The following is a 23,801-nucleotide window of genomic DNA, read 5'->3' on the forward strand; positions in this document are numbered from 1 at the left end:
TGGAGTGGTAGTCATGGTTGAATAGCTGAAAGAGTGTACACACTAAGATATGGGTGTGAGGCTAGCAGCATCACCTCTCACCTCTGCTCCACCACTTTCACCAAGGAATCCAGTATAGTGTATTACGACCACAGCCAATGTTATTCGCTGAGCAAGCCAAATCCCAGAGGGAAACTTGTCTTGCAGATCATAACGTTTTTTTTGTATTTTGAAAACAAGGGGAAAATGCCTGGTCCCAGAAGCATAGAATCCTCGTAACACTTTTAGGATTTTTAAATTAAAGGATTTGTTAACAAGAAAAAAACTTAAACACACGCGTAAAGCTACAGTTGAAACAGTCTTACAAAACATTCCCCCCAAAAAACCCACTTTGTCAGAACCCAGAAGTAAACTACTTTATAGGTTTTTAAACATAAAAATCCAGTAATATCACCCATGGCAAAAATTGCTGATACTTTAATAAAGTGCACCAGACAACTTCTCCCTCTCTTCCACTCTGCTGTGGAAATCCAAAGGAAGTTCAGAAACAGACTGCTTTCTGAAACCAAAGACTTTACAGGCTTGAAACTGGATGGCTACTTAAAATTCAAAACTTTTCTCAGCACAGAGCTGATCTCAGGCCATCACCCCCACACAGCCTCAACTCAACTAAACATCCCCTTAACTATGTTTTCCCCTTTCATCCTCGACTCCATTGTTCTAAGCACCTCTTTGAACTCAATTTTTCCAAAATATAAAAATCTTTCATGTCTTCTTATTGCCTCCACTTCCGGGTCAAATAAAATTTGACAACCTCCCCTTATTTACTTATGAAACCTTTGTAAGTTGCAAAAGTCCCTTAAACACCCTCTGAAATTTAGGAGCTGAAAAGTCAAGTCCTTACTTATCAGCTGAAGCAGATCTTAAAACCCAACTTATTTACTTGTAATTCCAACTTCACAATCCTCTTATTACAAATGCATGCATCGAGCACCTTAACCTATCAGCTCTCAGCTCCCACAGACAAGCTTTCTTTACTAGCCTTCCCCCAGTTAAATTACCCATGGATACACATGCACACACACACACACACACACACACAGCCTTCTTTACAGAATACCATCATATTCCCAAACACGTTAAAAACAATAACATCCATCTTCACAAGTGCCGGAGAACTTTGGAGCACACTCTCCCCCTTGTCGCACCTTAATTCACTCTTCTTCCTGCTCAGACTGTCACCTGCTTCAACCAGAATGTACCCCTGCTTTGCAATTCCCATTTTTTTCTTCGAGAGCTATCCCCTCTCTGCCTAAACAAGGCCCAAATTTATCCATAATGGTGGAAGGAGAGGCTGTTTCCATTAACGTTTTGGAACAAAATTTAGTTGTTGAAACAAAAGAAGAATGCATTATTGTTTTCTACCTATTTCATGATTGTCTCTCTCTTAAATGTAGGCTGGAGAAGATAGCCCAAAAAAACACATTATAATCATCTCATAATAGAAGAAGTGAAATCTCATTATATAATATAATCAAGTTCTGTATAATAGTTGTTAAGTTAAATAATGCTGTAAGTTTTATTATCCAGATAAATAATTCAATAAGGAATTTATTTAATAATTTGACCACATTTTTGATGTAGTTAAAATTCATTCAATTTTTAATCTTAAAATTAATGTGTAACCTGAATATAAGTTCTATTTAACTTTCTCATGCATTTCCAGCATGTAAAAACCTAAAATTGCCAAATAATGTTTTCAACAATTGTTTAGCCAAATAATGTTCCGTTAAGTTTCATTAATAGCAAGATAATTAATTGAAAGAATTGCACTGATATAGTTGATTGTGGTTGAATCTTAATAGGTTAGCATAAGTTTCTCCTATCAGTAATTAAATTTGAGAGGCATACACCACATATGGATTGCATACAGCATAGAAAGTAGCACTGAAAACCAGCAAATTCTATCGTTTGGTACATAATAGTTCTTAATGTACTTCAGCAATAATAAAACGAAGGAACATTTTCAACGTAAAAATATGTTGAGCCATTGGGCATATCAGAAAGAATACTGTATAAACAAAGTTTAAATTGGTGAAATATTAACAATTACGGTGTTCTGTACATTTAAAAAATACATTAAGCACAAATAGTATGAACTGAAGAAAAGTAAGCATCTTGACTCTAATGCAAGACTTCAGCGGGATATTACTTTTCCTTCATGGTATCTGTTTTGTCATATATAATTTAAAATGTTCCCTTTCTATTTTTGCACCAAATTGATTTGAATTTGTGATATATGCCCCGTGGAAAATAGGTTGCCACAAATGTGCATTTGCAATTATTCATCTAGTGTCTTACAACTCACACATAAAATGTCCAATCAACTATATCCAAAATAAGGTAAAACAAAGGGCATTTTGTTAACTGGGTATAAAACAAATTTTCTTTTTAACATACCATATAGTAATTAGATTTGATTTTAATGGTTGTATAGGGTAAATAGAGGGTTACATTTAGAGAAGGAGATAAATGTACTTAAATTTAAATTTGTTAGGGATAATATTGCGTGTGCTTCATAATAGTAATAAAAATAATGATGAGAGCATTACTGAGAGTTTTACATTAGTGCAAAATACAAACCTAAATAAGGGCTTGTTATTAAAACTGTACTGTTCATTAATGGTCTGTCATGCAAGAAATTAAATCTAATCCTTTTCTAATAATGTGAGCTATAATAGGGTATGGTATCTGTATGAAAACTTTGAATGTGAAGCAGACATTAAATGCTAAATTATTACATTATACAACTGGTAATTTTGGGTAAAATATAGTTTTACGTGTCTTTGTTTTGATTTATTTAACACAATATTTTGCTAATGCATTATTTGTAATTTTCATGAGTAAGAAAATGATTTTAATGCTTAGAACTCATAATTTTATGATTGTGTCAGTAAAACTCAACCAATTTTAAAAGGTTGCTTAAGAATAAATTCAAATGGGAATTACCAGACTGATAACCTATGTCTATCATTACCAGCTTAGCCCTTTTCTGTCAGTTTTAAAATTATTTACAGACTTAAGCCCATGGAAGAAGATGTTGTTAATGAAGAATCATAATTTAGCAGATCTTGTGTAATCACAAAATACTTTCCCTGCATAAATTCAAATTTTTCACATCATGCCAAAATTTGAAGAGCACTGCTTCCCTGGCACTTACTCCCCTTGAATGTTGGTGATGGAACACTTGCATGTTGTGTTTTAATGCCTTGCATGACCAGATCATGCAGAGGCAAATTCTAGTCTGCATGCCGCTTAATGAGTCTTTTTCCTTTTTCTCCTTTCCTGTCTGTGCACACAGAAGACAACTATGTTGAAGGTGGGTGCTTCACACAATTTATTTTCTTAAGCTCATTTTATATGTGCTGGTAACGAATAACATTGTAAAATAGAAACACTTCTTTAAATGATAACTAGTTTTAGTTACTTTTATGCAACAGCTGCTTACTAATTAAAATGTAATGAATCTGTATGTTACTAACCTAATTGTAACTAAATTTGAGCAGGGCAAACATTTTAAAATGCAACAAATTAAAACATTAATTATAAACTATGTATTGCATGTGTAATTGAATCATAATTGATTGTGAGAATATGTTATGCTGTGAAAGATTTGTAACTGATGACCAAATGTGCATTTTGTTTAGATATTCACAAGAAAAGTAATTGCATGTAATAATCTGCTTGTTTTTTTTTGCCCATGTAGTATTTTCTTTAAATTAATATGTAATGGTTTATCCCAATGTTTAATTGGCAGTTTAAATGTCAGTCCAGCAGGTGAGCAAATATTTTTTATAGACAATTGTATGTAGAAGGGCTTCCCTTCATTTGAAAAAAAATAGAATAAGGATAATATTTTCTGCTAGAAATTCTTTTATACCACCTCTGATTTTTTTGCCACCTTGTAACTGGATCTACAACCCTCATTCTGCCTACATAACTTTTTGCCTGTCATATTAAGAATTACTTGAATAGGAGATTAAGTAAAACACAATGGACACTCTGATAAGGCAGTTTTCTTGGTTAACATTGTAGCAAAATCCTTGTGAACAGGTGATGAAGACCTAAATTGCCTGCAAGGAGAACTAAAGCAATTTATGTTCTCAGTATTGAGGTCCACTAAAGGTAAAGTAATACAGGGTGAATTTTTTTAGGGCTTCACCAGCTCCCTAAAATTCTGCCAAAATTATTGTGGTGCAGCAGGCAAAGGACCAAAGAATCATGGAAAATAAAGATTTTTAATTTTTAAAAACATAACCTAAATAGCTGTTTTAATCACTGAAGCTGTATTATTTTTCTCAACCATGAAATAGAAAGATCATACCATATTTGTTCATTTAATACCGTTATTACCTTCTAGTGGATCTAAGTGGCCAAGTAAAGATGATTAAAAGACCAGAAGAGATATCTAAAAATTCATGATGCATTTTTCTAATTAATCTATATATAGTTAATGAAACTGTATTGAACTAAAATGCATTTATGTTAAAAAGATTAACTATGCTCTAATACTTTGAATAGTTATATTTGTAATATCTAATATTAACATGACTGTCCTTGCAGATATAATATATTGCAAAAGTTAACAACAACTGATATTTATACTGTGTCTGTAATAAAACATTCCAAGATGCTTCACAGGAATTTTATAAGCAAAATTTCATAACAACCCATACTAGGTGATATTAGGGCAGATGGCCAAAAATTTGGTCGAAGAGGTAAGTTTTGAGGAGTGTCTTAAACGAGAGAAAAGATGTAAAGAGGTTGGGAGGTTTAGGGAAGGAATTTCAGAGCTTATGGCGTAGGCAGCTGAAGGCATGGCCTACAATGCTGGAGTAATTAAAATTTGAGATGCTGAAGAGGTCAGAATTAGAGGAACTCAGATACATTGGAGGGTTGTAGGGCTAGAAGAGATAACAGAGATAGAGAGGGGCAAGATCATGGAGGATTTTGAAAACAAGAATGAGAATCTTAAAATTGAGGCATTGCTTAATTATCAGCCACTATAGATCATCAGGCACAGGAGTGATGAGTGATTGGAACTTGGTGTAAGTAAGGACATGGGCAGCCAGATTTTGGCTGACCACAATTTTGTGGAGGGTAGAATGTGGGAGGATAACCAGGAGTGCATTTGAATAGCCATGTCTAAAGGTAACAAAGACATGGTTGAGAGTTTCAGCAGCAGATGAGCTGAGGTGGGGCAGAATCAGGTGATGTTATGGAGGTGGAAATAGGTGGTCTTACTGGAGCACAGATATCTGGTCACTAACTCATCTTGGTGTCAGGTATGACACCAAGGTTGCAAGCAGTCTGGCTCAGCCTCAGACAGTTGCCAAGGAGAGGAATAGATTTGATAGCTTTGGAACAATTTGCAGAAAGGACTTAGATAATAGCTTTGCTCTTCCCACTGATTAACTGGAGGAAATTTCTGTTCATCCCATCCTGGATGTCAGACAAGCATTCTGAAAATTTAGTTAACAGGGGAGAGTCAAAAGAGATGGTGGTGACCTAACGCTGGGTGCTGTCAGCGGGCATGTGAAAACTAAAACTGTATGTTTGAATGATGTTGGCGAGAGGCAGCATGTAGGTGAGGAATAGAAGGGGCCAAGGATAGATCTTTGGGGGTAACTGTGCAGGAGCAAAGAGAAGTTGATTGCAGGTGGTATGATGGTAGTGATTAGATACATACGAATGAAACCATACCAGCATAGTTCCACACAGCTGAACAACAGTGGGGCAGGACGGTGTGGTCACTCATATTATAGATTGCAGATAGACCAAGGAGGATGAGTAGGGATGGTTTACCTATGTCACGGTCACATAAGATGTCATTTCTGACCTTGATGAGAGTCGTTTTGGCACTATGGCAGGGACAAAAACCTGAATGGAGGGATTCAAAGGTGGAGTTCTGGGAGAAATGGGCACAAATTTAGGAGACAGCAACCTATTCAAGGAGATTGGAGAGGAAAGGGAGGTTGGAGATGGGGCAGTAGTTTGCAAGCATGGTGGGCTCAAGGGTTGGTTTTTGAGGAGTGAGTAGTAATGATAGATTTTGAGGAGAGAGGAATAGTTGCTGAAGAGAGAGAGAAACATGAACAATATCAATTCTCCCAATTCAGTCAACACAAGCCTTCAGAACTTTCCTTTTCTGCCCCATTGTTTATAAGAACACTGGGAAACATTGACAAGAATATTCATCAAGGGCATAAGACAAAACCTTTAATCCTTTCATCTTAACTTCTTGTCCAGGAACCATGTGAGAGATTTACCATCCAAGTTATACTTCTGAGTTAATAGTGCCGAAATTTGACTCGTGAAATTGTTTGACATTAATCAGGTTGGATCATATTAGCATGTATGATACTAACCTCCCATTAGGATCTGCACAAGATAGTGAGTGAATTAATTAACTCTTTCTTACCAAAGAAGTCAGGCACAGAGTCAGGAACTAAAAATTGTCTAGTGACTTAGAGTTAGCAGCACTTAAATATTAAGTGTGCAAATAATTAATAGCTGGGATAATTAACAAAATAAATTTGAGAAATTGCAGTGACAATTCAGTTATGTCACAGAAATTACTTGTTGATTATAAATTCACAATTGAGATCAGTATCTGAGATTGGTATAAATTGATGAGATTAATTTATGATTAGACACCTAAAATAGCTGACAATTTAATCGCATTAAATATCCAGTCTGTTAACTGGATTAAGTTCTATGGGCTTGTACTTAACAATTAATCTAACATGGAGAAGACTTTGTATTCATGAGCTGGCTTTGATGAACTGATTGTCCTGCCTTCCTCTGGGCGGATAATGTTGACCTTCTGAGAAGATGGAGTGATGAACCTCAGGAGAGGCATTATCAATTCTTCCTGAACCCTCTGTTCGTGGATAAATTCAAGTTTTATTTGTATAAATCTCCTTGCTTTAATTAGCATTAGTAGTTTCCATCCCTAGCATTCAATCTACTACTGACTCCATAGGCTGCATTTGAGCCCGATAATATGCTACACATGCCATTGAAAGTTTGGCGTGCACTTGTGGGGGAGTGGCAGCCCGTTTTTTTTCAAACAAATTCTTCAAAAGGTGGGAAGGAAAGGTAGGTACTATCTTCGGGGGCTGCCCTTTGCTGATCGGAGGGTGGCCCTCCCAAGATAGAACCTCATCCACTTTCTTCCTGCTACCTCAAACCCACCGCCCACAAATCCCCCTGCCCCCTCCTTAACCTGCCCAATTTGATTCCATTTTTAACTTCCTTAGTTAGCCACAGGTGGTGCATCCTTCCCTCAGAGTCTTTCTTTCTCACTAGAATGTATTTTATTTGATTATTCTGAAATCTCTCCTTAAGCATCTGCCATTGCAGGTCTACTGACCTATTCCTTAACCTAATTGCCCAGTTCTCTTTAGCTAGCTCTGTCTTCATGCCTTCATAATTGCCCTCATTTAAGTTAAAAACACTAGTCTCAGATCCACTCCTCTCTCCCTCAAACTAAATGTGAAATTCAATCATATTATGATCACTGTCACCTAGGGGTGCCTTCACTATGAGGTCATTCATTAATCCTGTCTCATTGCACTTTTCCAGATTCAGCATAGTCTGCTCTTTGGTTGTTGCTAGAACGTGCTGCCCCAAGAAACACAGAAAACATTCTATAAACTCATCATCCAAGCTACCTTTGCAAATCTGATTCATTCAATCTATGTGTAGATTAAAATCACCCTTGATTATTGCAGTACCTTTCTCACAAGCTCCCATCTTTTCTTCCTGGAAGCTTCGTCCAACAGTGTGGTTGCATTAGAGAGCCTTTAAAGCACTCCCACAAGTAGTTTCTTACTCTTACTATTTCTCATCTCTATCCAAATTATTTATGTACCTTGATGTCCAGAACTAAGGTCATCTCTGTGTATTGTACCAATGTAATCCTTAATTAACAGAGCTATCCCTCCAACTTTTCCTAGTTTCCTGTCCTTCCTAAATGTCATGTACCCTTGAATTTTCAGGCCCCGGTCTTTGTCATCCTGCAACCATATCTCTGCAATGGCTATCAGATCTTACATATTTATTTCTACTTGGGCTGTCAATTAATCTTTTGTTATGAATGCTTCAGAGACTTCAGTTCAGTCTTTTTGCTATTTTTGTAATCTCTAGCCGGATCCACTGGTGCAATTATAGATTTGTACTCTGTCCCTTCCTATGGGTGTGGTTGTCTGCCTCTTAGGGAACCTTGTCTAATCCTGAAAAATCAATTGGGGCCAACAGTGGTTCTCAGCAGACATATATTGACAATTATGCCAAGGTGTGCTCCATTGTGAATTTTCAGGGCCTCTTTATTTACTCTGCAATACAATAAAATTTCAGACTTCAGAATGAACAAAACTGACTCAGTCTCCAAATGATTTGAGAACTAAGAGCTTAAATTTAATGTAACATGCAATTCCTATCGGAAATAAGGGTCAGAGCTCTGTGTTATACTACAATGTCCCTAGTTTTTAAAGTATGCCTCTCATTAAATGCTCATTCACAATGAAGTGTTAGACTTAATAGGCTGGACTTTACAATCCCCCACCAGGGTGTTTGAAGTTGGGGGGACACACTAAATCCAGTGGGTGGCTTTCCCGCTGCCTACCTGCCTATCCCCAAGCTGTCTGAAATTTTACTAGGGTGTGGGAAGGCGTTGGGAGCTGGTCTCTCCTTAGGCCTGTTGAGGCCCTTGAGTTGCCAATTAATGGCCTTTTAAAGGCCTCAATCCATTGCCGGTATTTTTTTACCTATAGCGGGGGAAGGTCCATGCAGTTTTAGCCATGTGGGCTGTTGTTGAGCCAGGTGGGGTGGGGGGAATCCTCTGTTGAAGGGTCATGAGGACTTGAAACATCAACTGTACTCTTCTCCGCCAATGCTGCCAGACCTGCTGAGTTTTTCCAGGTATTTCTGTTTCTATTTTTGTTTTGGATTTCCAGCATCCGCAGTTTTTTGTTTTTATAAAGGGGGGAATCCTCCTTTGTGGGTCCATTGTGTCCATTGGAGGAAAGCCCCCCCAGAGGTCTTCTCCCATCTTTTAACCCTTCCTCCTGGCCTCCTGAACCCGGCTCCCTCTCAACCAAGACCCCAAACCCTGGATCTTGGGCTTACCTTGGGTCCTTGGCGTGGTGGGCATCGCTGTGGACCTAGCAGGGGAAGGTCCATGCAGCTTTAGCCGTGTGGGCTGTTGTTGAGCCAGGTGGGGTGGGGGGAATCCTCTGTTGAAGGGTCATGGGGACTCGAAACGTCAACTGTACTCTTCTCTGCCAATGCTGCCAGACCTGCTGAGTTTTTCCAGGTATTTCTGTTTCTATTTTTGTTTTGGATTTCCAGCATCCACAGTTTTTTGTTTTTATAAAAGGACGAATCCTCCTTTGTGGGTCCATTGTGTCCATTGGAGGAAACACCCCAGAGGTCTTCTCCCATCTTTTAACCCGTCCCCTTGGCCTCCTGAACCTGGCTCCCTCTCAACCAAGACCCCAAACCCTGGATCCCGGGCTTACCTTGGGTCTTTGGCGTGGTGGGCATCGCTATGGACCTAGCACTGACCAGTGCCCCAGTGGTGAGGTTGGGACTAGGGACCCGCTGGCCAATTTGATTGGCAAGAGCTCTCTACGGCAGGACTTAGGAGTGGAAGTCTCGTCTGAAAACAATAAGTGCTGCTTCTAGCATTACGCTGTTGTAATTGTGGGCAGGCTCCCCCTGGCTTTTTAGCTAGGGAGGACGGGGATCACGGTGCCCCATAAAACTCACTCCAATGTCTTTTGTCCTGATTGAAGCAAGAGGCCTGCTCACATTAAATAGCTTAATGGACGTGAAACACCCGCAACTGTTTCCAAAAATAATATTAAAGAGCCACAAAGGAAATGTTGCAAGGCATGAGCTGTATGAATTCTGAAGGATGCATATTTAGTGCCTTTTTACATTCTTGTTTTCAGGATCTTTAAGCATATTCAAGAACTTCATAAAGCATGATGTATCCATTAAGGAGGGAAATTCTAACAAAAAACTACCTTTAAGAGTTATAAAAGCCCTTTTTTTTAAAAAGCAGAGCAATTGTTTTGATGGTGCTAATGGCTAAAGTTAAAAATGTGCAAGTACATTACTCCAAAATTAAATCACCAGATGCTCATTTTCTTGAAAAACAAAAGGAGCAAGATTTGAATAGGATGAAGATTTTGTACTTAATCTAAATTAGTATAATATAAATCTGCTTATGGGTATTTTCTTGAATAAAATCAACTGTGCTAAAATACTGCTTGAAGTCTAGGATTCTGTTAACCTAGCTAAGCACCAAAGTTATTTGTATCGCTTTGACTCCTTTGAACATGTAATCAACTATGATATAATGAGGTAAATTGTGGAGAGGGGAGAAGTTGGAATGGTAATAATTTGCATTGTTCCTTTGGAACGCGGAGTGTGCCTGCTACTTCTCTGGGTCCCACAAAAAATAGTCTTAAACTTATCAGTTTTGGTCTTCTACAATTGCATCATTAGATGAAACTGCACACAGTCTGCAAATGCGGCAATTGGGGTTCTATGTACTTAGAGCTCAAATTTATTTTTAGAGGACTTGCTGCATGAAATAGATATTTGTACTGACTGTGTTCTGGTGGTATCAGTTGGAATGAGTGTGTATTGGGCAGAAGTATTTTTTTTCCCTGCAACTTTTGATGGGCTACTCCTTGTTTCTGCCTGGTGAGCTAGTGAAAACATCCCTCTTAAAATCTACCCCAGATAATTTTATTTACAACATAAAAGCAGAAGTCTTTTTACCTTTATTCCAATAGAAATAAGTAAAAATAAAATTTAAATTCTGTAGTGGGACTGCAAAATAGTGTTACACAGGCTATGTAGATTCCACGGAATTACAGGAATGTTACAGTGCAAAAGGAGGCCACTTGGCTCATCATTCTGCACCAGCTCTCCAAATGAGCAATTCACTTTGTACCTTTCTTCCACCTTCTCCTCATAAGCCTGCATGTTCTTCCTTTTTAGATAACTGTCTTATTCTCTTTTGAATGCTTCAGTTGGACCTGCCTCCCCCATACTCTTCTGGCAGTATCTTCTAGACCTTAACCATTTGCTGCGTGAAAACAATTTTCTTCATATCACTTCTGTTTCTTTTGCTAATTTCTTTTAATCTGTGCCCTCTTGTTCTCAATCCTTTCATGAGTGAGGGTAGTTTCTCCCTATGTACTCTGTCAAGACTCCTGATGATTTTGAATACCTCTATCAGATCTCCTCTCAGCCTTTTCTTAATGGAAAACAGTCCCAGCTACTCCAATCTATATTCATAATTGATAGTCCTCATCCCTGGAACCATCCTTGTGAATCTTTTCTGCACTCTGTCCAATGCCTTCACATCCGTCCTAAATTGCAGTGCCCAGAAATGGGCGCAATACTCCAGCTGAGGCCGAACTACTCTCCTGTATAAGTTCAACATAAACTCCTTGCTCTTGTACTCTGTGTCCCTATTGATAAAGGCTAGGATATTGTATGCTCTTTCAACCTGTCCTGCCACCTTCAATGACTTTTGCACATATTCAGGTCCCTCTGTTCCTGCACCCACATTAGAATTATGCTCTTTATGTTATATTGTCTCTCCATGTTCTTCCTACCAAAATGAATCACATTTTTCTGCATTGAATTTCATCTGCCACCTATTCGCCCATTCCACCAACTTATCTATGTCCTTTTGAACTTCCACATTATTCTCCTCACAGTTCACAATGTTTCTAAGTTTGCATACGAACATATGAATTAGGAGCAGCAGTAGGCCACTCAGCCCGGTGAGCCTGCTCCGGCATTCAGTAAGATCATGGCTGATCTGATTGTAACCTCGATTCCACGTTCCCACCTACCCTGATAACCTTTCACCCCTTTGCTTATCAAGAATCTACCTACCTCTGCCTTGAAAATATTCAAAGACTCTGCTTCCACCACCTTTTGAGGAAGAGAGTTCCAAAGACTCAACTCTCTGAGAGAAAAATTTCTCCTCATCTCTGTCTTAAATGGGCAACCCCTTATTTTTAAACAGTGAGCCCTAGTTCTAGGTTCTCCCACAAGAGGAAATATTCTTTCCACATCCATCCTGTCAAGACCCCTCGGGATCTTATATGGTTTCTATCAAGTTGTCCCTTACTCTTCTAAACTCCAGCAGATATAAGCCTAGCTTGTCCAACCTTTCCTCATAAGACAATCCATCCATTCCAGGTATTAACCCAGTGAATCTTCTCTGAACTGCTTCCAATGCATTTACATCCTTCCTTGAATAAGGAGACCAATATTGTACACAGTGCACCAGATGTAGTCTCATCAATGCCCTGTATAACTAAAAACTTTGCAAACCGCAAACTTTGAAATTGTGTCTTGTACACCAAGGTCTAGGTCATTAATAATGGGAAAAACAAGGATCTCAACATTGACCCCTGAGGAACTCCAGCACAAGAAACATCCATTAACCACTACCCTGTTTTCTGTCACTCAGCCAATTCCTTATCCATGTTGCTACTTTCCCTTTTATTCCACGAGCTATACCTTTGCTCCAAGTCTGTTGTGTGGTACTGTATCAAACACCTTTTGGAAGTCCATGTACAGCACATCAACCACATTGCCCTCATCAACCCTCTCTGTTACTCTTTCAAAAAACTCCAGCAAGTTAGTGAAACATGATTATCCCTTAAGAAATCCATGCTGGCTTTCTTTAATTAAACCACATTTGTCCATGTGATTATTAATTTTGTCCCTAATTATTAGTATCAAAAGTTTACCCACCACTGAAGTTAAATTTCCCAAGGACAGACAGCATGATGACTGTTACCTGTGCATAGCTTTCTGCCCACATGAGTCTTTTCAATGATATCAATGAAGAAACCCAGGCAGACCATGCAGGTAGCGGCCTGCAGCACTGTCTACCCTGCAGACTACATCAGTTGTCTGCAAGGCACCAGTTTGAAATGGCGCTTCATGAATTGATTTTTAGCCCTATGTCTCCTATATTAAAGGATAATCCTGAAAACAGTGATGATCTTGGGATACTGACAATATTCCATGGGCAGAATTTTGCCCTTGGCTTGGCGGGGGCCCGCCCAGTGTGAAACCCATGTGGCAGCACTCAGCGCTACCTGTGCAGATGGGGGGAGAAGGACGAGCAGGCCAAGCACAAACATCGAGCATTTGCGTGAGTGAACGCTTTGTAATCTCCCTGAGGCATGGAGCTGCCTCAGGGAGATGAAGAGATATAAAAAAAAATAAAGAAACAAACAATGTAATAAAACATGCCCCCTTGTGTGACGTTATTAATTCAATTGTAAAACTTGTATTTTACTTTTATTTGCTTTTGGACACTCTGCCGAAGTCAACACACATCATTTCACGATCGAGTGGGTCGGGAACCCACCCGCTCGCTGAGCGAAATTGTCTGCCCCATTTGTCATCATCCAGCAAAACCTTACAGTTTGTTAGGTGAGAATTATCCTGTTAATTGTATCTCCCCTTTCCCAATTTGGTAGAACTCTCCACTATTAAATCTGATTTTTCTGAGAGGAAAATTTTGGCTAGTGACAGCAGCAGGGTTCAATAGCCCATTGAAGCCAGGATTTATTTAACTAATTCTCAATTTAAATGTATTTGACAACCATCGAGACTACTGGTTCACTATAGGCACCACCAATTGCAGAATGACTACAAAACAACCCAATTTAGCTCAACAAATTGATGTTTAACAAATTTGATATTTTAATAAATCCAATAATCCGATATAAAATTTAAATTAGAAAATTAAAATACTCCAGAGGTTAATATTATCAGAACCAAAGGTATTTTTTGTGATGGCTAATGGGCACAAGTCAATAGTTTTGATGATGATTCCCTGGTTTACTCCAATCCAGAATCTAGTCTTCAAAATATCACAGTGATATGGTAGAGCTTTTGGCTCTTGTAAGATTGTGCCTGAAGGCATGCTACAAGAATTGCTGGTGCTTAAGTCAGACTTGCATATTTATGCCAGAACTATTGCAACTACACTACAAGATTCTGTATCAGCCTACAATATTGCACAGAATGGCAGCAGCACATTACCTCTCCTGCTAATGGAGATCTCTTACAGAAAACACTATTGTCTGCAGGTCTATCTGTATAAGGCAGAATTTCAAAAAATAATGTTAACTTGCTGAACCAAGGTTTTTGGGGCAGATATTAGGCTGTGAGAAATTTACAATTTATGAGTTGCCATCTTAGTACAATTTTGTAAAGCACCTAAATACAATTCAGACCTCTTCTTATTGCACTTGTTTCCTGCTTTCTCTAATATCCTAAAATGGACTCGTTACTAAGACTTCCCTGGCCACTTTATCTGCTTATTCCTTAGTCTATAATGATTTATGAAATTTAAAAAATCTTGAATGCTAACCTCGGCTTTCACATTCAGCTCCGAGCAACTGTTATTTCCAGCAAACTGTATATTTTGACTTGGAGATAAATATGGTAAAATTAAACGACTTTTAAAATTACAAAGTATCCAGAGCACAGAAATAGGACATTTGGTCCAACAGGTCTGTGTTAGTGTTTATGCTCTACATCCTCCCACCCATTTTTGTTAGAATACCAATTCAACATTAGGAAATATTATGAGAGTGTGGCAGAGTCGCGTGTTCGTTGAAATGCCAACACATACCATTATGAATTTGTAGGTTGATAATAGGTAGTGCTCCAATGCTATTGATTTCCAGATTGAAGTTACATTGCTGTGTGAAGGGAACATTAGAGGAAATTGTTTCCTGAGCTGCTTTAGCACTTCATTTTGTGCCCAGCCAAGAGTTGCCAAGGCAGAAGGTCAATAGCATGTCACCTGATGCTTTCTTGCTCAAATGCAATTGAATTATAGCCCATGGCATTGAAAGGATTAATAAAAATGGAGAAACACTATACTCAAAAAAAGGTTTTGCACCTTACTGGATAGGTTTGATCGCAATGCTGTGCTGAACTACCTCAAAATGTGCAATGGTAAGGAAAATGAACTAGCTTGCCTCAGAATGTGCAGCTGGCCTCAGTGTCCATAGATTAAGGAAGGGAAAGTCAGCATGATTCCCTACGTCTGGTTGCTATCCAGTGACCCTTGTTAGAAGTGCAGAGATATCAAGTAGGATCGAGACCCCCTGGAATCAAAGTCTGATGACTGTCCTTGCCAAGACTTACAAGGTGAAAAATGGCCAGTGGAGGGTAACTGGATTTTGTGGAACCATACCCGAACAAAAACGTAATGTCTTGAGGGGAAAACAGAAGAAAATTGGTGAAGAAAAAAATCCTGGCATATGGTGATTAACAGGTAAAACTAGCAGTTAATTTTTATTCAATTTTGACAAAAATGAAGAGACAGAGGAATTAGTTTCTATTTTTTCTTAAGCATGTAGGCATTCTTATACATTATACTATTGTACATATACTAAAAGACAAGCAGAATGGCTTTCCGCAGGTTTCTGCTGATTACTGGCCAATAACAGGTGTATGAGAACTGTAGAGTTGACTAGCACTCAATTCTTTTTCCTTTACCATCTAAGAATGGGAATAGAACATGCAACAAGTTGGGGAAGCTACTGTGAAAATCCCTATCTTACTATGTGTAGTACAAGAAAGTACATTTTCTATTAAAATTGTAGACAGATTTCTGGTATGTGTGATAGATAACTTACTTATCTTCTGTCAGGCAGGGAGCAAGGTTTGATATTCCCACCATTAGGCACAGTGAGGCAATGCTTTTCTGATGTCCATATTCAAATGCAGAAGCAAGAAGGTTAATTTTGACTTTAGATTATAGCATAAAACCAGTGATATTAATTGAGCCACTGTTATACATCTCCCTCAATTTTCATTTCTGTTCAATGGATGGATAACAGGTATCTGAATCAACATAGTATTACATAGGATATACAGCACAGAAATAGGGTGTTTGGCCCAACCAGATCATGCTGGTGTTCATGCTCCACTTGAGCCTCCTCCCATCTTTTCTCACCTAAATCTGCCATTGTAACCATCTATTCCCTTTGTCCTCATATGCTTAATGAAAACAGAAAATGCTGGAAAAACTCAGTAGGTCTGGCAACATCTGTGGAGAGAGAAACAGAGTTAATGTTTCAGGTATGTTTGACTTCTTCAGAGCTAAAGAGAAGTAGAAATGTGATGGATTTTATGTTGTTCAAGAGGGGATGGAGCAGATGGAACAAAATAGAAGGTCAGAAATAGGTGGGAGCTGAGAAGAAATTTGACATAGATATCATGGACACAGGACAAAGGGAGTGTTAATGATAGTGTTAAAAATAAAGGAGGTGCTGATCACGGCATAAAGGTAAGAGCAGAATGTGTTAAAAGCAGAACAAGAGTCAGCGCTCTGTCAAGTAAAACATAAAAACAAGTGAAAGATGGCCTGTTTGGGGAAGGGGGTGGGTGGTTGGGAAAAAACATAAAAAACTAAACAAATAAATAAACAATTAGATTAAAAAAGGGGTAAAGATAGAGGAGAGAGTTCATGGTCTGAAGTTATTGAACTCAATGTTAAGTCCAGAAGGCTGTAAAATGCCTAATCGGAAGATGAGGTGCTGTTCCTCCAGTTTGCACTGGGCTTCAATGGAACATTGCAGCAGGCCAAGGATGGACATGTGGGCATGAGAGCAAGATGGTGTGTTGAAATGGCAAGCAGCAGGAATATCTGGGTCATGCTTGCAGACTGAGAGAAGGTGCTCTGCAAATCAGTCAGCCAGTATGAGTTTAGTCTCCCCAGTGCAGAGTCATAGAGTTATACAACCCTGAAACAGGCCCTTCGGCCCATCTTGTCCATGTCAGCAATCAAACACCTATCTATTCTAATCCCATTTTCCTGCACTTGGCCTGTAGCCCTGTATGCTATGGCATTTCAGGTGCTCATCTAAATACTTCTTAAATGTTGTGAGGGTTCCTGCCTTCCCCTCAGGCAGTGTGTTCCAGATTCCAACCACCCTTTAGGTGAAAACAGTTTTCCTCAAATCCCCTCTAAACCTCCTGCCCCTTATCTTAAATCTATGCCCCCTGGCTATTGACGCCTACGCTAAGGGGAAAAGTTTCTTCCTATCAACCCTATCTATGCCCCTCATAATTTCAGGTCGCCCCTCAGCATTCTCTGTTCTAAGGAAAACAACTCTAGCCTATCCAGTCTCTCTTCATAGCTGAAACACTCCAGCCCAGGCAACATCCTGGTAAATCTCCTCTACACCCTCTCCAGAGCTGCACACAGTACTCCAGCTGTGACCCAAATTGCATTTAATATAGTTCCAACATAACCTCCTTGCTCTTATATTCTATGCCTCGGCTAATATAGGCAAGCATCCCATATGCCTTCTTAACTGCTTTATACCTATGTTGCTGCCTTCATGGATCTATGGACATGTACACCAAGGTCCCTCTGATCCTCTGTACTTCCTAGGGTCCCACCATTCATTGTGTATTCCCTTGCCATGTTAGTCCTCCCAAAATGCATCACCTCACACTTCTCAGGATTAAACCCCATTTGCCACTGCTCTGCCCATCTTACCAGACCATCTATATCGTCCTGTAATCTAAGGCTTTCCTCCTCACTATTTATGACACCACCAATTTTTGAGTCATCTGCGAACTTACTGATTGTACCTCCTATATTCACTAAATCATTAATTTACGCTACAAACAGAAGGATCCCTGGACCAATCTCTGCGGTAACCCACTTGTCACAGGCTTCCAATCGCAAAAACAACCTTCGACCATCACCCGCTGCCTCCTGCCACTAAGCCAATTTTGGATCCAATTTGCCAAATTGCCCTAGATCCCATGGGCCCTTACCTTCTTGACCATTCGCCCATGCGGAACCCTGTCAAAAACCTTACTGAAGTCCATGTAGACTACATCAACTGCACTATCCTCATCTACATAATTAGTCACCTCTTTGAAAAATTCGATCAAATTTGTTAGACATGATCTCCCCCTGACAAAGCGATGCTGACTATCCTTGATTAATCCTTGCCTCTCCAAGTGGAGATTAACCCTGTCCCTAAGAATATTTTCCAATAGTTTCCCTACCACTGATGTTAGACTCACTGGCCTGTAATTACTGGTTTATCCCTGTTACTCTTCTTGAATACCACATTTGCTGTCCTCCAGAGCAGACTGCATAGGGCACAGTGAATACAGTAGACCACCTTGAAGGAGGTGCAAGTGAAGTGCTGCTTCGCCTGAGAAGAGTGTTTGGGGCCTTGAGCAGTGAGGAGGAGGAGGTAAATGGGCAGGTGTTGCACTTTTTCTGATTGCAAGGGAATGTGCCATGGGAAGGGGATGAAGAGTTGGGGGTGATGGAGGAATGGACCAGGGTGTCACAGAGGGAATAGTCCCTACTGAATGCTGACATGGGGGTGGGCATTGAGGGGAAGATGTGTTTGGTGGTGGTATCATGAACCCCTCCCTACACCCCCCCCCCCCCAACACACACTGCAAATACAGGGCCATCTGCCACTTGTTTTTCTGTTTTGCTTTCACAAAGCACCGACCCTTGTTCTACTATTAACACCGTCTGCTACCTTGCCCTTATGCCACAATCAGCATCTTCTTTAGTCTTTAGCATTACCATTAACACTCCCTTTGTCCTATGTCCATGACATTTTTGTCGAATTTCTCCTTAGCTCCCATCTATTCCTGACCTTCTATTTTGCTCCACCTGCTCCATCCCCTCTTGAATAACATAAAATCCATCACATTCCTACTTCTCTTTAATTCTGAAGAAGAGTCACAATAGACTTGAAACATTAACTTTGTTTCTCTCTCCTCAGACGCTGCCAGACCCACTGCATTTTTCTAGCATTTTCTGTTTTTATTTCAGATTTCCAGCATCCGTAATATTCTGCATTTGCCCTCATATGCTTGTCCAGTTTCCCCTTAAATGCTTCTGTACAATTGACTTTAACCACTCCCTATGGTAGCAGGTTCCACATTCTTACCACTCCTTGGGAGAAGAAGTTTCTTCTGAGTTCCCTATTACATTTCTTGTTGACTACTTTCTATTGATCACCTCTCCTAAGAGGAAACATTCTCTTTGTATCCACACAACCACACTTCCACAGTTTTAAAGACCTCTATCAGGTCACCGTTCAGCCTTTTTTCAAGAGAATTGAGACCCAGACTGTTCATCCTTTCCTGTTTTCATGCCTCACATCCTTGTGAATCTTTTCTGCACCCTTTCCAGTGTCTCCGTATCCTATTTATAGCAAGGTGACCAGGACTCCACGCAGCACTACAAGTTTGGACTAACCAAGATTCGATACAGGTTTAACATAACATCCACTCTTTTCAGTCCTATCCCTCTAGAAATAAAGCCTATTGTTTGATTTGCTTTTTTTAATGGCCTTGCTAACCTGTGATGCAAATGTTTAGCGATTGTTGGATTTGTACTCAGAAATTCCTTTATTCCTTTACCCTATATAGATTCACACCTTCCAAGTGCTAAATGGCCTCCCTATTCTCCTTACCAAAATGTACAACCTTATATATAGCAAATTGAACGTCATTTGTCAATTATTATTTCTTCAAGTTTATTAATAATGCTCTGTAAATTGTCGCAGTCCTCCTCACTATTGACAATACTCCACTCACAAGTTGGTGTCATCTGTAAATTTAGAAGTTGTGGGCTGCATTTTACCAGCCCTCTAGGAATGGGCTAGGAGATGGTGATGGGAGGCCGTAAAATGGTCTGGGAGGACAGCCACAATGGCATTTACCAGTGCCAGGAAAGGTGAAAGACAACACATCCGCCCAGCTGTCAATTGAGCCACTAAAGTGGACAGTTAGGGGCCTCCTCCCATTACCAAGGACATTCTACCAGTGGCAGGTGAGCCCTCCGCTGCATGGGGTATCTGCCTGGTGAACACTGTAGGCTAGAGTGGGGCCCTCTTATTCGAGCACTCGTTAGCCCATAGACTGGCCTCCCAGTAGCCTGGCCACACCCTTCTCTGGCAATACCCACCCCTGCAGCAACATGCCCCACACTCACCAACAACACCCAAACCCACTCACTGGTACTGTCTGAGTGGCACTGGCACTCCCAGACCACACTTAGCTGGTTGGAAGGGCTGCCTGCTCCCATTACATCCTCTCTCCTAGGTGCAGCTCTAGCAGTGGCCACTGCTCCTGGTGGTGCCACTGAGACTGCTGAGCTATTGGCCCTCCAACTGGCCAACAGCTCCTGGGGGAAGTGCCCATCCTTTATAGGAACAGGAGCCCCAAAGGCAACTAACTCGTTGTCAAATGGCTGAAAAATATCGTTGGAAGTTCTACAAGTAGCCGAGGTGGGGTTGTTCCCTGCTTTTGGGCCAGTTGTCAGATTCCCCTGCTGCATCGACACAATTTTGGCCTATATTTTTGATTCCAAAGTCTAACTCATTAATGTAAATTGGAAACAGCAGTGGTATCAGCACTGATTCTTGCTGAACACCACTCCCCACCTTCAGTACCGTGAATAACTACCTGTTATAACGGGATCCCAAGCTAGATGAAGAATGAAACTGGATGCTGAAACTGTGTAGGGCCACCTATGTAGGGAAAACAGGTGGGTGGACCCTTGAGGCATCCATGGTTCCTCTTCCTCCTGAGTCTCCTGTAGCAATCCTGGTGTGGCGCAGAGCTGCTTACCTCCAATTGGCTGGCAGCTCTGTGAGGCAAGACTTACTTTTGGAGGCAAGAGCGAAGTCCCATCTTATACTAATTAAAAGGCCATTACCTGAAAAAGCAGGGTGAGTTGGCCAAACTGAGGTGGGCTCACCCCTGAAATTTACACTGGGGTGTGGGGAGCCCACCCTCAGTGTATAACCCAGCCCTTGATGTTCTTCTATTCTCTCCTTTAGTAGGGATTCAATTATTTTTCCTACCATAAGTTGACTGGTCAAAAATTCCCTGGGTATGTTTTATTTCCTTTCTTAAAATAGCTATTATGTTAGCTGTCCAACAGTCCTCTGGCAATACACCATTTTAAAATAAATTATTAAAGATGTTCTGTAATGCCTCTGCTGTCAAGGGGTTTATGGGGTTGGGGGGACAGGTTTTGCAGGACCGGTGGGGAGGAGCAAATGAGGGGGGGGTAACATCTTGGGGGAAGGGTGCCCCCGATAAGCAAAGCGCACCACCCAAATGCTGTGTCCCCCTTTCCTTCCCATCTTTGTAAAACTTCTATTTAAAAGTGTGCTCCTCACTTCTGCCCACCTGCCCACGCCAACCTTTTTATGATGTGGGCAAGTGAAATACAGGTCAATTGGCTTGGATAACAAGCTCAGTTGTCCCTTAATTATTTATTTTAAAATGGCATGTGGGCTGCTGATTTCGACGCTCACCCGCCCATCGTATTATGGTGACTGGGTCAGGGGTGTGCAAGGAAATGGTGGGCTTGCCATGTGCTCTCCCCCCCCCCCCCCCCAAACAGCTGGAAACATGCCCAGCAGGGACTGTAACATCCAGCCCATTAATTCTGTTTCTCTCTCCACAGATGCTGCAGGACCCGCATGAGTATTTCTGTATTTTTCCTGTACTCTGTTGAACTCTATTTTTAATGTTTCACATTGTTCTGCATTGCTGTTTGCCATTGTTGATACCCAATTTATTTTCCCAAGTTCTAACCTCAGCCTGTTTCACACCATCGCCCAAAGTCAAAATTACGCCACCTGCCCACCCTCTGAGGCAGTCTGCAGTTTTGCTTTATGTTGGGATAAAAAAGCAAAGACACAATGTGCTGCATTTGCATTTCAAATCTGAGGATGTTTAAGCTTGTTTTTGCCAATTAATTAATACAGTGGGAAAAGAAGGATACAATTAGTCAGAAGGCAATGCAGTTGCATAGAATTGTATAGAGAAAACATGCAATCTGAATGACACTTAAAAATTGAATAAATTATACATCAATAGTAGTTAATCTTCTTGTTTCATTAGCAAGTAGACATTGTCCTGTAAGTATCTCTCTAATTCTCTTTGTAAAATGGAAAATACTTAGTTCCCTTCAATGCAGGAAAATTGCATTCTCTTCATTAAGGTGAAAAAAGTATTTTGCTCTCTCATATTTTTACAAGGAATAACTATTTCATCAACATAGCACCAAAGATGTAGTTACAAAGTTAATTTTGTGTGAATTTAAGTACATTGTGCATTTTGTTCAAATATATAATTAATTTTAAAGTCACAATTTAGATATGAAAGTAGAGACTTAGAATATTTGAAATAATTTTTGAAAGATCCTCTTTTGATATGCTATTTGGTTGCATGACCAGATGGCACTGTTGAAGAAATCTGGTGAAGTCTAACTTTATTTTAATCTCTGTTGTGCACAAGCCTGTAGAATTAATGCACACAAATGATGAGGAATGATGTAAAACTACAAGTGCATTCGGTTCATATGACTACTTGCATTGGCAGTAGGGATACAGAATCTAGTTGACAAGCTGTTGAAGTTGCAACTAGCTCACTTGGAAACCTTAAGGTAAGTTTATTTATTTGTTATGGATACTTCCCCACACATCAAATAAGTGTTTGGAAGCTGCCGTAAGAAAAATTGGGAAGTGATCAGAGAGAATGAATATCATAAGGAGCAGGTTTGGAGGCTTCAAACAGCGTGAGAGGGGGCAAGACTGAGAGCACACCTTTAGGCTTCATAGAGCACAAGGGGGGGCAAGACTGAGAGCCAACCCAGTGCTCCTGCTGCTGATGGGGTTCAGTCTGTGGTCTGTCCACATTCAGAGAAAATCAAATGCAACATCGCAGGGAACCAGATAAGTGATTGGTTGGTGAGTATTTTGCTCGTTTATCCTTTAAGAACTGGTACAAATTATTGATAATTGTAAGGGTTTATTAGTAGTAATGTTTTGTAGTAGCAGTAGTAAAGGTTATTCAGTGTAATAGGGTTTATTAATTAAAATTAATTCATTTTTAAAAATTAGCACAATAAAGATGGCAGTGCACATGATGTGTTACGACTGTGGAATGTGAGAATTCCTGTACACTGGTGTGATCCAGAGCAAACATGTCTGCAGTAAGTGTCACTGGCATGAGGAGCTTTGCATCAGAGCCATTGGGCTGGAGGTCAGGCTGCAGATGCCATGATACATCAGGGAGGGGGAAATTAAGTTACCTGGACACTTTGTACCAGGAGGAGGTCACACCCCCTAGGCTGGGCAAATCTTTAGAGTTGGTCATTGGTCAGGGACAGGAGGGTGTGACTGCAAATCAGGCAGGTAAGGGATTCAGCAGATAGTGATGGAGGGAGCCTTAGCCCCTGACTTTGTCCAACAGGCATGAGGTGCTTATTACCTGTGTGGATGAGGAGAAGGAATGCATTGTGGATGAGCAGACTGATCATGGCACCATTCAAGCCAGGAGATCGAGGAGGAATGTGGTCATGATAGAGGACAGTATAGTTAGGGGAATAGATAATGTTTTCTGCAGCTGCAACGGGGAGCTCCGAAGGTTGTGTTGCCTAGGTTAAGGATAACTCTTCGTGGCTGGAGAGGAACTTGGAGCGGGAGGGGGAGGATCCAGTTGTAATGGTCTACATGGGAATGAACAACATAGGTAGAACCAGGAACGATGTTCTGCTAAGAGAATTCGAGGAGTTGAGGTTCAAATTGAAATGCAGAACATCAAAGATAATAATCACTGGATTGTTACTTGAGCCACACACCAATTGGCAAAGGGTCAAGCAGATTAGGGAA

At 40.3% G+C, this 23,801-nt stretch overlaps 1 protein-coding gene across 1 annotated transcript in view; it reads left to right on the forward strand.

Moving 5' to 3' along the window:
• Positions 1 to 23,801, forward strand: part of nrxn1a (neurexin 1a) — a 2,049,839-nt gene that overhangs the window by 88,279 nt on the left and 1,937,759 nt on the right. Inside the window, exon 3 of the mRNA XM_041177542.1 lies at positions 3,341 to 3,358. Within this exon, the coding sequence (XP_041033476.1) occupies positions 3,341 to 3,358 (18 nt within the window). The remainder of the gene's footprint in view (positions 1 to 3,340; positions 3,359 to 23,801) is intronic.

Source organism: Carcharodon carcharias, chromosome 2, assembly GCF_017639515.1.
Source record: "Carcharodon carcharias isolate sCarCar2 chromosome 2, sCarCar2.pri, whole genome shotgun sequence".
Lineage (NCBI taxonomy): Eukaryota > Metazoa > Chordata > Chondrichthyes > Lamniformes > Lamnidae > Carcharodon > Carcharodon carcharias.